Source organism: Dipodomys spectabilis, unplaced genomic scaffold (genome assembly GCF_019054845.1).
Source record: "Dipodomys spectabilis isolate Male_0828 unplaced genomic scaffold, ASM1905484v1 ptg000018l, whole genome shotgun sequence".
NCBI classification, from domain to species: Eukaryota; Metazoa; Chordata; class Mammalia; order Rodentia; family Heteromyidae; genus Dipodomys; species Dipodomys spectabilis.
The window spans coordinates 16,129,299-16,144,066 of NW_024870695.1; the positions used below are offsets into that span (position 1 = coordinate 16,129,299).

The following is a 14,768-nucleotide window of genomic DNA, read 5'->3' on the forward strand; positions in this document are numbered from 1 at the left end:
CTGGGAGTTTCCTAGCTCCACTCCAGAAAGTAAAATGACCAGGAAGGGACATTTTGCCCATGGCAAAGATGAAACCCGTTAGCTTCATTAGGTTTCAGCCCCAAACAAAAATGGCAAACCACGCTCACCAAGGCTGCCACTCACCTAACTAAAAATGGCTGGATTGACGGTTCCCAGAATAGGCGTCAACGCCTGCCCGATTCTAAAATGGCGCCCGCTGGCCTCACTAAAAGGAGTTAACCTCCCAGCATCCTCCTTGGCCCTTCACGTCAAGTGACGCGACCCCAAACGGAAGTGAGGGAAAAAGCGCTTCAGCCCGCGGCGCGTGCGCAGAAGGGTCTAGACGCTGAGAGGCAGGAGGCACTTGGGATCGTCCGCAAGATTGGGACTGTTAGAGAGGCCGCCACGGAGCCCGCCGGAGCCACCGTTCCTTCTGCTGCTGCCGCCGCTGCCCGAGTTGGAAGCGTCGGGTCGCAGCCGCCGGCAATGCCGAGAAGGAAGGTAAGAAAAGGTAGAAGAAGGATGGCGGGTTTCCGAGGATAGTCGGCTGAGTGCCGTGACGCACTTGGCCACGCCTCGAAGTTGTCGGTTCTAACTTCCCGCTCCCCTGAACCTCGTTAGCCACCCTCTCTTCTCTCGGTACCCGTCAGAAAAATGTGGGCCCGACTCTGGTCTCGGCCTACGCTTGCAACTATTCCCGCCCTCGGCTTTCCCGGATCGGAGGCGTTCTTACTGTTAATTGGCCGCTGTAACGTCTTTAAGCGTATTGATTGGCTAATGACGCCGCCTATTTGGGCCCAACGGTCACCTGCCCGCGTGCGGGGGCGGCGTCTGGACCAGGCCCGAGCTTTCCGCGACTGGTTGTAGAGAACGGTCCTCCTTCTTCTGATTGGTGATTTTTCTCAGTCTGTCCCGTGGGGAGGGCGAGATTTAGCGGGGCCTTGATTGGATGGTCCTTGTCCCGCCCTTCGGGATGCTGATAGGTTCAGAGGCAGCTTTCCTGTCCTGGTGAGAGGTACAACAAAGCGGAGGTCTTGGTGGTGGGAAACCAGCTCCCCCTCTCGAGGGATCCCAGTTCTGATCTGAAGCAGTTAAAGCCTTCGTCCTCCAGTATTTGCTTAGTTTGCCATTGTCGAAAAATAAAGATTAAACACAAGCGCGCGCGCACATACACAAACTAGAAAAGTCTTATGAGGCGACTGTGGAAAATCTTCGTCTCCTTTTTACACGCAGAGGCCGACCTGGAGTGCTTTTAGCCCGGCAGCTGCCGTGACAGAGCCAACACTCTTACAGAACAAACGTTAGGCTAGTCAACAGATGTTTATTGACCAGTTAACTAAGTGCTGGTTGCTGGGGGATTCAGAAATTAATTAGGCATAATCCTGGCTTTAGGATATCACAGTCTAATGGGGAAAAACAGACTTATAAATAACCTTGCAAAAATGTAGTGAATCCTCTACTTGGAGGCGTATTACAGTGGTATAGTAGGGAAAGTGAAAGAGTAAGATTGGAAAAAGGTATTAGATTGAAGTAGATTGGCAGAGACCAGAAAAGAGATGAGTTTCAGGGTCAACCCAGGTCAGAGGTCATGTATTCACCTAGCTGGGCAATTAGACCACATGACCTTTAAGAATCTCTTTTATTCTGGTGATTTTTCTGTGACCCTTTACTCATATCTGTGACTTCACTTATATTTGAGTATATTGACTTGTATTTGGAAAACTGGGAGATAGATTGTGCTTTGAAATTTCTCTTCACAGACACTTTTACAAGTTAAATATTTGTGTTTTTAATGTATTCTACAGTGGTCCCACTTAGGCTAGAGGCATGGCTCAGCTGTAGAGAACCTGCCTTAGAAGGTCCCCAAGGTCAGATTTCATTATGGCAAAAATAATAAAATGACTTGAATTGGTGATATTTATATTAAGGCATATCAAATGCAAACATACTATTGGTGCTATAGAATAGGTCTCCAGCCCCCCTTCCTGTGGTTTCCAAGTACAGTGAGTTCTTTAGTAACTTATTTGGTGGCAAACCTGTAGGCTACTTATATATTTTTTTTAATTTATTTTATTTTATTTGAGAACATACTGTACAGAGGGGTTACAATTACATGGGCAGGATAATGCATACATTTCTTACCAAGCATTGCAGCCTCCTCCTTTGTTTACCCTTCACCTCCCTTCCCAGCCTCCCCCCTCCCCCCCACCCAATCCTTCCCCCTTTCCCCCCCTACTTATATTTTTTATGTATCTCTAAGTTGTGTATTTTGCTCCAGAAGTAATATATTTGATTATGGCCATTACTTGAAATATATGTGTGTGTGTGTGTATACACATATAAAGTGCTGTCTAATACTAAATACTGAAAAAGTTATGAATTTCAAACACATTTAATCCTGAGGGTTTTATTCTTTTGGTGAAGAATTGGGACTTGGGGGCTAGAGGCGTTTAGTTCAGTGATATAGTCTATGTTACCATCCTCAAATCCTTGGGCTCAATCTCCAGTACCAAAAATAAAAAATAATTTGAAGCTTTGTAGTTTTTTTAAATTTTAAATTGTTATAAAATTGGTGTACAGAGGGTTTATAATTTCATAAGCGAGGTAATGAGTACATTTCATTTTAGACAGTGTTTCCCCTTTGTTCTCTCACAGTTTTTCTATCTTGTCCCCACCCACAAGTTGTATTTTCAAAATGGTGTCTAGTGAGTACCACTGCTGCATTTATTCATGCTTATGTCCTTCCATATTTGTGCCCCTTTTCCCCACCCAAAAACAGTAAAATAAACAGGATAAAAAAAAAAAAAAGAAAATCCTCAGGTTTGCATTTCCTGGAGTTCATATCTTCCCCTCCCAGCCACCCTGCCCCAAGCTCTTTGCTCAAGGCTAGCACTCCACCACTGTGAGCCACAGTGCCACTTCCGGTTTTCTGGAGCTGAGAAACTTATCAGAGTCTCATGGACTTGCCTGCCAGGGCTGCTGAATCACGATCCTCAGTAGCTAGGATTATAAGCATGAGCCACCAGCACCCAGCTGGAGTTCATTTCATGTGAATATTATTTTGTATGATCAGAGGCACGGAGGCATTACACATCAGTGTTCCTCCCCTTAGAGTATCCACCTCTGGTGTCACTGTGTGAATGCCTAGATGTAGTGTTTTTTTGCAGATAATTTTCCTTTTCACTTTATCAAAGGGCATAGTGTTAAATACTCAATTGTAAAAGTATTCTTTTTGGCCTGTCATTACTCAGGAAGCTAATTGGTAATTATTGACTGAAATGTGATTCTTTTGGTTACCCATGATCCTTTAGTATTGGCTGCCTTTTAAATAATTATTTTTGTCATTCATGTAGAGAAACTTCAAGAATGGATGACATAAGAAAAGAATTTGGGGGGGGGGCCTCAAGGTGTAGCTTAAAACATTAGAACACCTACCTGCTCAAGCACAAAGAAAGCGCTGAGTCCAAACACTCCTACTACCCCAGAAAAGAATTATTCTGATATTTTGAATGATGCTTTTCTTAACAACAAAAAAGTGATACCTCAACCTGGGGACTTAGTTCTTTTTGTTGTTGTTATTGTTTTTTTGGGAAGGGGAAAGTGCTTTTATTTAGTTTTGGTACTGATCTACAAATGGAGTTCAGAATTAGTGATAATATTTTACATTTATTAAGCAAAGATGTCTTATTTGTAGATTGTTTTATTTAATTGCCCTAAGCAAGGGGAGTTGGCTTTGGGCAGGGAGAGAAATGCTTGTGGGATCTTTTGTTAGGCTTGAGCTTGATGTTTCCAGAATCATAGTGTTCATTTAATTCCAGTGCTAATATCTGAATCTGTGTTGTTACAGAGGAATGCAGGCAGTAGTTCAGATGGAACCGAAGATTCCGATTTTTCTACCGATCTCGAGCACACAGACAGTTCAGAAAGTGATGGCACATCGCGCAGATCTGCCCGAGTTACCCGCTCCTCAGCTAGGTTAAGCCAGAGTTCTCAAGGTAAAAGTGTTTGTTTTTCTTGACTAGTACTCACAGCAGATTAATTGGTCATCATATCGTGTTAGCTAATATGCTAATTGCTCTTTGGGAATGGTATAGATGCCATAATCTAGCAAATTAAAGGGAAAATACAGAAGTGTCAAGTATTTAAAAAGGTTTCTGTTAGATTCAGTTCCAGTTCCAATTTGTAGATCCCCCTTTCTTTTTTCTTTCTTTCTTTTTTTTTTTTTTTGGGGGGGGGGGGCTTGGTTATGGGGCTTGAACTCTTGGCCTGGGCACTGTCCCTGAACTCTTCAGCTCAAGGCCTGGTCCCTATCACTTGAGCTACAGTGCCACTTCCAGTTTTCTGGTGGTTAATTGGAGGTAAGAGTCTCATAGACTTTCCTGCCCTGGCTGGCTTTGAACTACGATTCTCAGATCTCAGCCTCCTGAGTAGCTTGAGCCACCAGCGCTCAGCTAAACCCTGTCCCCCCCCCTTTTTTGTGCAAATTCTTTATTGTAATTAAGTGATTACATAATTTCACAAATTTCACAGTATTGTGGGATAGTGATGCTTAGTTAAAGTCACAAACACATTCTAACTTTCATGGGGCAAAGTATCTATCGTGATCTATAAAGTTTATGAGTTCTATAAACTTTGACAATACAATTATTTCTTCCACATCGGATGATATGTTCATTTCTTTCCTTTTGCATAGTGTCAATTGTTCCCTCTTTCCCACTCGTTCCCACCCTCCCATCACTGCCATTGAGTTGCTTAGTTCATTTTGATCAATGTCCATTGCAGCTGATAGGTCCCACTGTTGTATTTTTTTCCTGATTCCCTCTAGTTCTGTGTCCTCCTCCTAGTTTCCCTCCGGTGTACACATATATACCATATATGTGATCAGATGAGTGGAGATCATTTGTTTCTTAAGTCTTGTTAACTTCGTTGTACCACCTTATGTTTTGGATTTAACATCCACTTATCAGGGAGATCATGTGCTGTTTGTCTCTTTGCTCTTGGCTTATCTCACTCAACATGATTTCTTCTAGTTCCATCCATTTTCCTGCAAATGCCATTATTTTCTCCTTTCTAATGGCTGCATAGTATTCCATTGTGTATAGATACCACAATTTTTGGATCCATTCATCTGTGGTGGAGCATCTGGGTTGTTTCCATGTCCTGGCTATTGTGAACAGTGCTGCAATAAACATGGAGGTGCATGGTTTCTGTTGTTCAGGATAGATGCCTAGGAGTGGTATGGCTGGGTCATAGGGGAGGTCTATATTTAGCTTTCTGAGGACCCTCTAGACTGCTTTCCAAAGTTAAACCCCCTTTCTTTTTTTTTTTTTTTTTTTGGAGGGGGGGGGGTGGTCCAGTCGTGGGGCCTGAACTCTGGGCCTGGGTGCTGTCCCTCAGCTCTTCAGCTCAAGGCTAGTACCCTACCACTTGAGCCACAGGGCCACTTCCGGCTTTTTTTTTCTGCTTATGTGGTGCTGAGGAATCGAACCCAGGGCCTCAGGCTTGCAAGGCAAGCGCTCTACCACTGAGCCACCTTCCCAGCCCCTAAACCCCCTTTCTTGATGACTGGTGTTTCTATAAAAGATGGAAATATTATTGCATTACTCTAGGATGATTTAGCAGCTTAAAATAGTCTCATAACTAGTTCTAGAACAGTATTAGATATACATTTAGATATAACAAGTTGGACTCAAATATCAGTGTTTAAGTACCCCAAATTTTGTTTTGGTAAGAAAGAACAGAATCTCAGGGTTAGAAAAAAGTTTAAAGGTTCTTATCATACATTTAGACATCTCGGTTTCAATTTGGAGGTTACTTATGGCTCCTTCTTTCCCAGGGTAGGAAAGGAAGTTCAGTTAATACATATAAAGCTTCAACAATAGATTAAAGGAGAATTATATTTTCTGAGCACTTGGGTAGTATTGATTTGCTTATAATGAGAGAAAATGGGAGTGTTTTCTTAATAACTTCATCTTAATTTAAGATTTTAACCAAAGTATAGCGATTTTCTCTTGATTTCTCAACCCAGGGGTTCTTCTCTTTTCCCCCACTCCCCCTAAGACTTGATAAATGGCTACTATAATTCAAGCATTATGTTATATGCTAGCCCAGATACTCTGACAGGACAATCATAACTCATGCCCTTAAAAGAGCTCACAATTTAGTGAGTTGTTAATGGTAAGGCTCTTAAAAAAACGAGTGAGAGAGATTGGCTTAGGGAAGCCCAGATGTGGAGAAGCCAATTTAAGCTGTCTTTCAAAATGATCAACTAAGAATCTAGTAAGAATTGACAAGTTGAAAGATGGGAAAATGTTATTCCTTGCAGAAGGAACAGTATAGGCAAAGAATTGATCACCCCTGGACACTTGAAAATTGTGAATTTTCAAAGCAGCTAGGACATGTATGAACTATGGATCTCTTTCATTTGCTTTACTTTGAGACCACAGAACTGTACAAACCCGGTGCATCTTCACAGTAAATGACTCTCTAAAGCAGTCATCTGATATGAAATGTGGACGGCCTGGTAGAAATACACAAACTTATAGACTGGCTATATGCTAACTTTTCTCTCTAGAAAGCTTGAGAATTGGGGCTGGGAAGGTGGCATGCCTTGCATGTCTGAGGCCCTGGGTTCGATTCCTCAGCACCACATAAGCAAAAGGAAAAAAGCCAGAAGTGGCGCTGTGACTCAAGAGGTAGAGTGCTAGCCTTGAGCTGAAAGCTGAAGGACAGCGCCCAGGCCCAGAGTTCAGGCCCCACAACTGGACACCCCCCCCCAAAAAAAAAAAAAAAATTGAGAATTCCAGTTTTCTTCTTTGGAGAATCATTATGACTTATACATTATTGAAAAAAATTTATTATTATTTTGCCAGTCCTGGGGCTTGAACTCTGGGCCTGAGTGTTGTCCCTGAGCTACTTCTGCTCAAAGCTAGCACTGTAACACTGAAGGAATTTTTCTATTTATTTATTTTTTGTTGGTCATGAGGCTTGAACTCTGGGCTTGGGCGCTGTCCCTGAGCTCTTCAGCTCAAGGCGAGCACTCTACCACTTGAGTGACAGTGCCACTTAGGTTTTTTGGTGGTTATTTGGAGATAGGAGTCTCATAGACTTTTCTGCCTGGGCTGGCTTTGATCTCATCCTCCTGTGTAGCTAGAATTACAGGCGTGAGCCACCAGTTGCCCTGCTGAAGGAATCTTTTTTATTGCTTAAAATATACTTTGACTGTGCATGGTGTCATATGCCATAATTCTAGCACTAAGGAAGTAAAGGCATGAGGAATGAAAATGTAAGCCCATCCAGATGACCTAGCAGACTCCAAATCAGCCTGGGATACATGTCAAGACCTAGTCTCAAAAAAGAAAATGTCTCAGCCGGGTGCCAGTGGCTCACGTCTGTAATCGTAGCTACTCAGGAGACTGAGATCTGAGGATTGAGGTTCAAAGCCTCAAAGCCAGCCCGGGCAGGAAAGTCCATGAGACTCTTAGCTCCAATAAACCACTAGAAAACAGGAAGTGGCGCTGTGGCTCAAGCGGTAGAGCTCCCTCTGAAAGCCCAAGGACATCGCCCAAGCCCAGAGTTCAAGCCTCATGATCTACACACACACACACACACACACACACACACACACACACACACACACACACACACACACACACACACACACACACACACACACACACACACACACACACACACACACACACACACACACACACACACACACACACACACACACACACACACACCCAAAAAAAAAAAAAAGTTAAAAATAACCTCCTCATAAAAGGAAACAAATTACTATGCTGTTAGTAATAGAATGTCAGTTTCATGACGAGTTTGAATAAAGGAAGACAAACAGGAGGAATCTAATATATAAAGCTTTCTATATAAAGCTTTCTATGTACCAGGGATCATGTTACATGCTCTCTATATTTTCTCATGTTCCTCACCAGAACCTTTGAGGAATGTATGCCTAGTATTTTCCTTTGTTGTTGATCAGGAAACAAGCTTGGTGATACTGATGTGCTCAAGAAGCACATCAGTGTTGATTATGGAACCTAAACTAGTAATACTATACATACTATATCTATAGCCGAACTGAGCTCTTTTATTTATATGTAATTTAGTAATCTATACCCAAACTAAGCTCTTTTACTTATATGTAATTTAATAAAATATATTTCAAGGATTTTTTGGATTTTATGAAGTACAAAGGAGGAAGAGAAGCTACATTTTCATTATATGGATGGGAAATAAAATGGATTTCCTTTTATTTTGCAATCTTTTAAAATCCGGATCAGATTCGAGTCCTGTTCGAAATTTGCAGTCTTTTGGCACTGAGGAGCCTGCCTATTCTACCAGAAGAGTTACTCGTAGTCAGCAGCAGCCTACCCCAGTGACTCCGAAAAAGTACCCCCTTCGGCAGACTCGTTCATCTGGCTCTGAAACTGAGCAAGTAGTGGACTTTTCAGATAGAGGTAACTGAGTGTTGTAAACCTGTGTGTGTACTAATCACTTTCATTTTAAAGAGGGTTTGGGTACTGCAAATAGATGCCTAATACTGACAGAATTCATGTAGACAAATGCTGCCTGATTCCTTTTTTTGGGGGGCCGGGGTAAGGGTTGGTCATGGGGCTTGAACTCTAGGCCTGGGTGCTGTCCCTGCACTCTTCATCCCAAGGCAGGGGCTCTACCACTTGAGCCACAGCACAACTTCCAGTTTTCTGGTGGTTAATTGGATTCAGCCTGGGCTGAATCGTGATCTTCAGATCTCAGCCTCCTGAGTAGCTAGAATTATAGGCATGAGCCACTGGCATCCGGCCTCTTTTTTTTTTCCTTTTTTGAGGCAGTAGCTGAGACTGGCCTGGAACTTGTATGTACCTCCTGAGTGCTGGGATCGCAGGCATGCGCTATTATACCCAGCCTGTCTGCTGTTTTCTTATAATTATATGCCTTGAAGAGGACAGTTTAGTTACCAGTATAGGGTTGAAATCCATAGCAACCAGAGATTACACCTGTAATAGAAACAAGAGAGTAGGACACTTTCATCCATGGATGAAGAAGATTTGACTTTGATTTTCTTTTTCTTTTTTTTTTGCCAGTCCTGGGGCTTGAACTCAGGGCCTGGACACCACTGTCCCTGAGCTTCTTTTGCTCAAGGCTAGCACTCTACCACTTGAGCCCCAATGCCACTTCTGGCTTTTTCTGTTTGTGTGGTAATGAGGAATTGAACCCAGGGCTTCATGCATGCTGGGCAAGCATTGTATCACTAAGCCACATTCCCAACCCTACTCAGATTTTCTTTTTTTTTTTTTGTCCGTCATGGGCCTGAACTCTGGGCCTGAGCACTGTCCCTGAGCTCTTCAGCTCAAGACGAGCACTCTACCCCTTGAGCCACAGCTCTACTTCCAGATTTTTCTGCTTATGTGGTACTGAAGAATCAAATGCAGGGCCTCATGCATACAAGGCAAGCACTCTACCCCTGAGACACCTTCCCACCCATAAAGTCATAATTTTTTTTAAAGGACTTCTTTCCATCCTGTTTTCATTACTTATGATCAGATGCTTAAGAGAAACATGGAGAAATGCGTTAAGTAAACCCCAAGTTTAATTTTAATCAGAATTTAAGTTGCACCTAAGAAATGGTATCAGTGTCTCATGGTAGATAAGTAAATAACAGAAAGAGAACCAGGAAGCCCATAAACTCTTCTGACAATAAACCTTTAAATGAACCCATTCACACATTCTACCAATTGCTGTTGCTTTAGAAACTAAAAATACAGCTGATCATGATGAGTCACCACCTCGAACTCCAACTGGAAATGCACCTTCTTCTGAATCTGACATAGACATCTCCAGCCCCAATGTGTCTCATGATGAGAGCATTGCCAAGGACATGTCCCTGAAGGACTCGGGCAGTGACCTCTCTCATCGTCCCAAGCGCCGTCGCTTCCATGAAAGCTACAATTTCAATATGAAGTGTCCTACACCCGGCTGTAACTCTCTAGGTGAGTGTGACCTACCTTCATGACTCCATTCTGTGGTTCTCTCTCAGAATTGGGATCATCCAGAAATATTTTATGTTCTGTTGTGATCTAGCTGCTAAGATTATATATTTCTAAGTTATATACTCAGTAATGAGTTGCCCACATAAATAAAAGCAATTCTGCTTCTTGACCTGTTGTGCGTAATGATTAAACAGAAAGAAATTACCTGTAGTGAAATTGGAAGCTTTTCCAAGTGAAAAACCCTTTTTCTCAGCAAACACAAAAAGATCAGTTATCTTTAAATACCTCATGATATTTTATCATAGTTGATGCTTATGAAGACTGGTAGAAGCCGTGCCAGTGCCTACAACCCTAGCTCCTCAGGAGGCTGAGATCTGAGGATTTCAGTTCAAAGCCAGCCTCAGCAGGAAAGTCTATGTGACTCTTATCTCCAGTTAACCACCAAAAAGTCAGAAGTGGAATTGTAGCTCAAGTAGTAAAGTACTGATCTTGAGTGAAAAAAAGCTGAAGAATAGCACTGTCGGGCCCTGAGTTCAATCCCCTTTATCAGCACAAAAAATAAATTAAAAAATAAAGGACTGTGACTACATAGAGCTGTGAAGGAAATGAGAAACGCTGTTTTTTTTTTTATATCAAGAGGCTATAAAGACTGATAGAGTACACGTGAGACTCTGGCCTTCTGTGACTTCAGTAGGTTTATTTGGTCATGGGACTTGAACCTCAGGGCTGGGGCACTGTCCCCGAGCCTCCTTGTGCTCAAAGCTAGTGCTCTACCATTTGAGCCACAGTGCCACTTCCAGCTTTTTTGAGTAGTTTATTGGAGATTAGAGTCTCAAGGGTATTTTTCTGCTTTGGCTGGCTTTGAACCAGTCAGATCTCAGCCTCCTGAGTAGCTAGGATTACAGTACTCAGTTGACTTCAGTAGATTTTAAGTCTTGTAGTTTTATGTACTTTGTAAGTATAAGCAAGATAAAATATTTCTTTGGTGCCTGTAATCAGCAGCGACAACAAAAAGACTTATCTGCCAGGTGCTGGTAGCTTAACACCTGTAATCCTAGCTGCTCAGAAGTCAGTGATTGAGAGGATTAGGGCATCAGGCCAGCCCATGCAAAAAGTTTATGAGTTGCATTGTAACTGATAGCTGGATATGGTGACACATACCTGTAGTTCCACGTAGATGAGATTCAAGGCATCATATCTCCAGACCAACGCAGGCAAAAAATGTTCCCAAGACCCCATCTGAACAGAAAAAGTTAAGGCATGGTAGGTGATACAAGCCTGTCATTCCAACAACATGGAAAGCATAAAGAATTATAGCAAAAAGCAAGACTCTGTAAATAACTAGAGCACAAAAGGTTCTGGACATGGCTCTAGCCATAGATTGGCTACCTAGCAAGTGTGAAGTCCTGAATTCAAATCCCAGCACTGTTAACAAAAGGAAAAAAAATACGTTAGTAATCTTCAGAGCTTTTAGAGAAATAGTGCCAACAGACTTTTTGTTTGATACAGAGTTGCCTCAAACCTGCCATTTGTTTTTATAATATGCAGTATATATGAATCACAATAAAATGAGAATGACTGTATCGAATAGCAAGTTTTCACCAAAGTTGCACTGTTTTGCTTTTGTGTCCAAGAAATTGTAATATATTGCTTGGTTGCAGGGGTGCATTCTTTGTATATGTGTATATGTGTATGTAGCACAGCTTACTGCGTTTATGCCTCTGATGAATTATAAGCAAGCTTGCGATTACATTAAGTGAAATGGTGCTGTTAAGAGAAAATTTACAAGCTTACTGCTAGTATAATGTATACTGTTTTAAAATTCTTTTTTTGGGGGGGGAGGAGGTTTGAGTAGCTTTGTGCCTGTCCAGGATCTTGAACTAATAAGGGCCTGGGCACTTTCCCTGAGCTTTACTACTTGAGCCACAGCTCCACTTCTGGTTTCTGATAAGAATCTCACAGACTTTACTGGCTGAGTTGGCTTTGAACCATAAACCTCAGCTCTCAGTCTCCTGAGTAGCTAGAATTACAGGCATAAGCCACTGGCTCCCAGCTTTGAAATTCTTTTTGATAAATTCAAAGAATACACTTAACAATGAAGGATACAGTGTAGTAAATACATGTGTGTAATGTAGTGATAACCATTGTCAAGTATTGCATAGTAGATATAATTATGTGTGCTATGCTTTCTATGAGTAGCTGCTGGTAGGTTTGTTTATACAAGCATCACCACATATACATAACAGTGTACCCTGTTACCATATTATAGCAACCAAGCTTTCATATGTAAAAGTGGTCTGTTGTTAATGGAAACATTGCTAAGTAGTACGTAACTGTAAGTGGCTAGAATTGCCTTTTAATAATAAAGTTTTAGCGAACTGGCTCTGAATGTCATAAAGGATGTTTTATTATCCTTTAAAGTTTGCTCTGGGGCTGGGAAGGTGGCTCAGTGGTAGAGTGCTTGCCTTGCATGCATGAGGCCCTGGGTTCAATTCTTCAGCACCACATAAGTAGAAAAAGCTAGAAGTGGTGCTGTGGCTCAAGTGGTAAGAGTACTAGCCTTGAGCTGAAGAGCTAAGGGACCGTGCCCAGGCCCAGAGTTCAGGCCCCATGACTGTCCAAACAAACAAATAAGGTTTGCTCTATAAATTACTCTATGTGTGTGTGTGTGTGTGTGTGTGTGTGTGTATAATTTATTTTTATTTTTATTTTTTTTATCGGTCATGGGTCTTGAACTCTGGGCCTGGGTCCTGTCCCTCAGCTCTTCAGCTCAAGGCTAGCGCTCTACAACTTGAGCTACACCACCACTTCCAGTTTTCTGGTGGTTAATTGGAGATAAGAGTCTCACGGACTTTTTTTTTTTTGTCGGCCTTGGGGCTTGAACTCTGGGCCTGGGCTCTGTCCCTCAGCTCTTCAGCTCAAGGCGAGCGCTCTACCACTTGAGCTACAGCGCCACTTCTGGTTTTCTGGTGGTTTATTGGAGATAGGAGTCTCACGGACTTTCTTGCCTGGGCTGGCTTTAAACCGTGATCCTTAGATCTCAGCCTCCTGAGTAGCTACGATTTCAGACGTGAGCCACTGGCAATAGGCACTAGGCAAAAGAAGCTCAGGGACAGTGCCCAGGCCCTGAGTTCAAGCCCCAATACTGGCAAAAAAAAAAAAAAAGCCTTTTTTCACCAGCAGGTAATAGCTCAAATCTGAGGATGTGGTTCAAAGTCCAGACAGACAAATCTGTGAGACTTTTATCTTCAACTAACCAGCAGAAAGCCAAAAGTAGAGATATCGCTCAAGTAGTAGAGAGCTAACCTTGAGCAGAAAAAAACAAGCAAGGATGCGAGGTCCTGAGTTCAAGCCCCATTATTGGAACAAAAACAATGGTTTTTGTTAATTGTTTTTCTTCATAAAAGAAAGGTGAAGATTCTTTTGTATACTTTTACCTTACCCTAGCATATCCTTACATCACTAATTAGCATTGTCTCATCAGCCCTTTCACTCCATGGTTGGTATTTTATAAATTTTCTTGGTTAAAGAGATGTATAATAATGTAAAGTCATGTTCAACGTCTTGAGTGTTTTTCAAAAATTGTACATGAAAAACAGAAGAATAGACTAGGAATGTAGCTGTGTGTTAGGGCCTATCATGTGTAAGATCCTGATTTTTGTTTTTTTTTAAATCTCCAGCAACACAAAAAAAGAAAAGATACTTCTTAAGATAAAACAAGCTTCTGTATTCTAACATTTTCACCTCTTAAGCTCTTGTATCTATTCTATAACTATATATAGATATTTCATATCTATTTTTTCATCAGAATTATAAAAGAAGCCTAACTTTTTATTTTTTATTTTTTTTCTTTTGGGTCCGGTCGTGGGCCTGAACTCTGGGCCTGGGCGCTGTCCCTCAGCTCTTCAGCTCAAGGCTAGCGCTCTACCACTTGAGCCACAGCGCCACTTCCGGCTTTTTTCTTTTTGCTTATGTGGCGCTGAGGAATCCAACCCAGGGCCTTAGGCATGCAAGGCAAGCGCTCTACCACTGAGCCACCTTCCCAGCCCCAAGAAGCCTAACTTTTTAAACTGAACTATTCATCCCTCAAAATATGTGTATGATTAGGCCAGGCACCTATAATCCCAGCTACTTCAGACATGGAAATCAGGAGGATCTCAGTTCAAAGCCAGCAAGAACAAAAGTTTACAAGACCCTTATCTTGTTAATGAGCTTGGAGTGATGCTGCGTCTCTTATTAACTCCCTACACAGGAGGCATCATAGGATTGCAGTCCACACTCAGGAGAGAAATACAAGACCCTATTTGGAAAATAACTAAAGTAAAAAGGGCTGGATGAGCTGGGCGCTGGTGGCTCACGCCTGTAATCCTAGCTACTCAGGAGGCTGAGATCTGAGGATCGCGGTTCAAAGCCAGCCCGGGCAGGAGAGACCGTGAGACTCCTATCTCCAATAAACCACTAGAAAACCGGAAGTGGCGCTGTAGCTCAAGTGGTAGAGCGCTCGCCTTGAGCTGAAGAGCTGAGGGACAGCGCCCAGGCCCAGAGTTCAAGCCCCACGGCCGACCAAAAGAAAAAAAAAAAGGGCTGGATGAATGGCTCAAGTGGCAGAACTCCTGCTTGGCAAGACTGAAACTTGAGGTCAAACACCAGAAGAGATGGTGTGTTTACTCTTGTGTCAGTGATTCACACCTATAATCCCAGCGCTATCCCTCAGCTCTTCAGCTCAAGGCTAGTGCTCTACCACTTGAGCTACAGCACCAC

The 14,768-nt window shown here is 42.4% G+C and overlaps 1 protein-coding gene across 5 annotated transcripts in view; it reads left to right on the plus strand.

The window, feature by feature from the left end:
• The first annotated feature begins 331 nt into the window (after positions 1 to 331).
• Kat7 (lysine acetyltransferase 7) overlaps positions 332 to 14,768 on the plus strand; it is a 40,424-nt gene continuing 25,987 nt past the window's right edge. For all 5 annotated transcript variants that reach the window (XM_042673512.1, XM_042673517.1, XM_042673527.1 and 2 more), the window contains exons 1-4: positions 332 to 501; positions 3,848 to 3,995; positions 8,301 to 8,477; positions 9,768 to 10,007. In XM_042673512.1, coding sequence (XP_042529446.1) covers positions 487 to 501; positions 3,848 to 3,995; positions 8,301 to 8,477; positions 9,768 to 10,007 — 580 coding nt within the window. In that variant the 5' untranslated portion in view covers positions 332 to 486. The remainder of the gene's footprint in view (positions 502 to 3,847; positions 3,996 to 8,300; positions 8,478 to 9,767; positions 10,008 to 14,768) is intronic.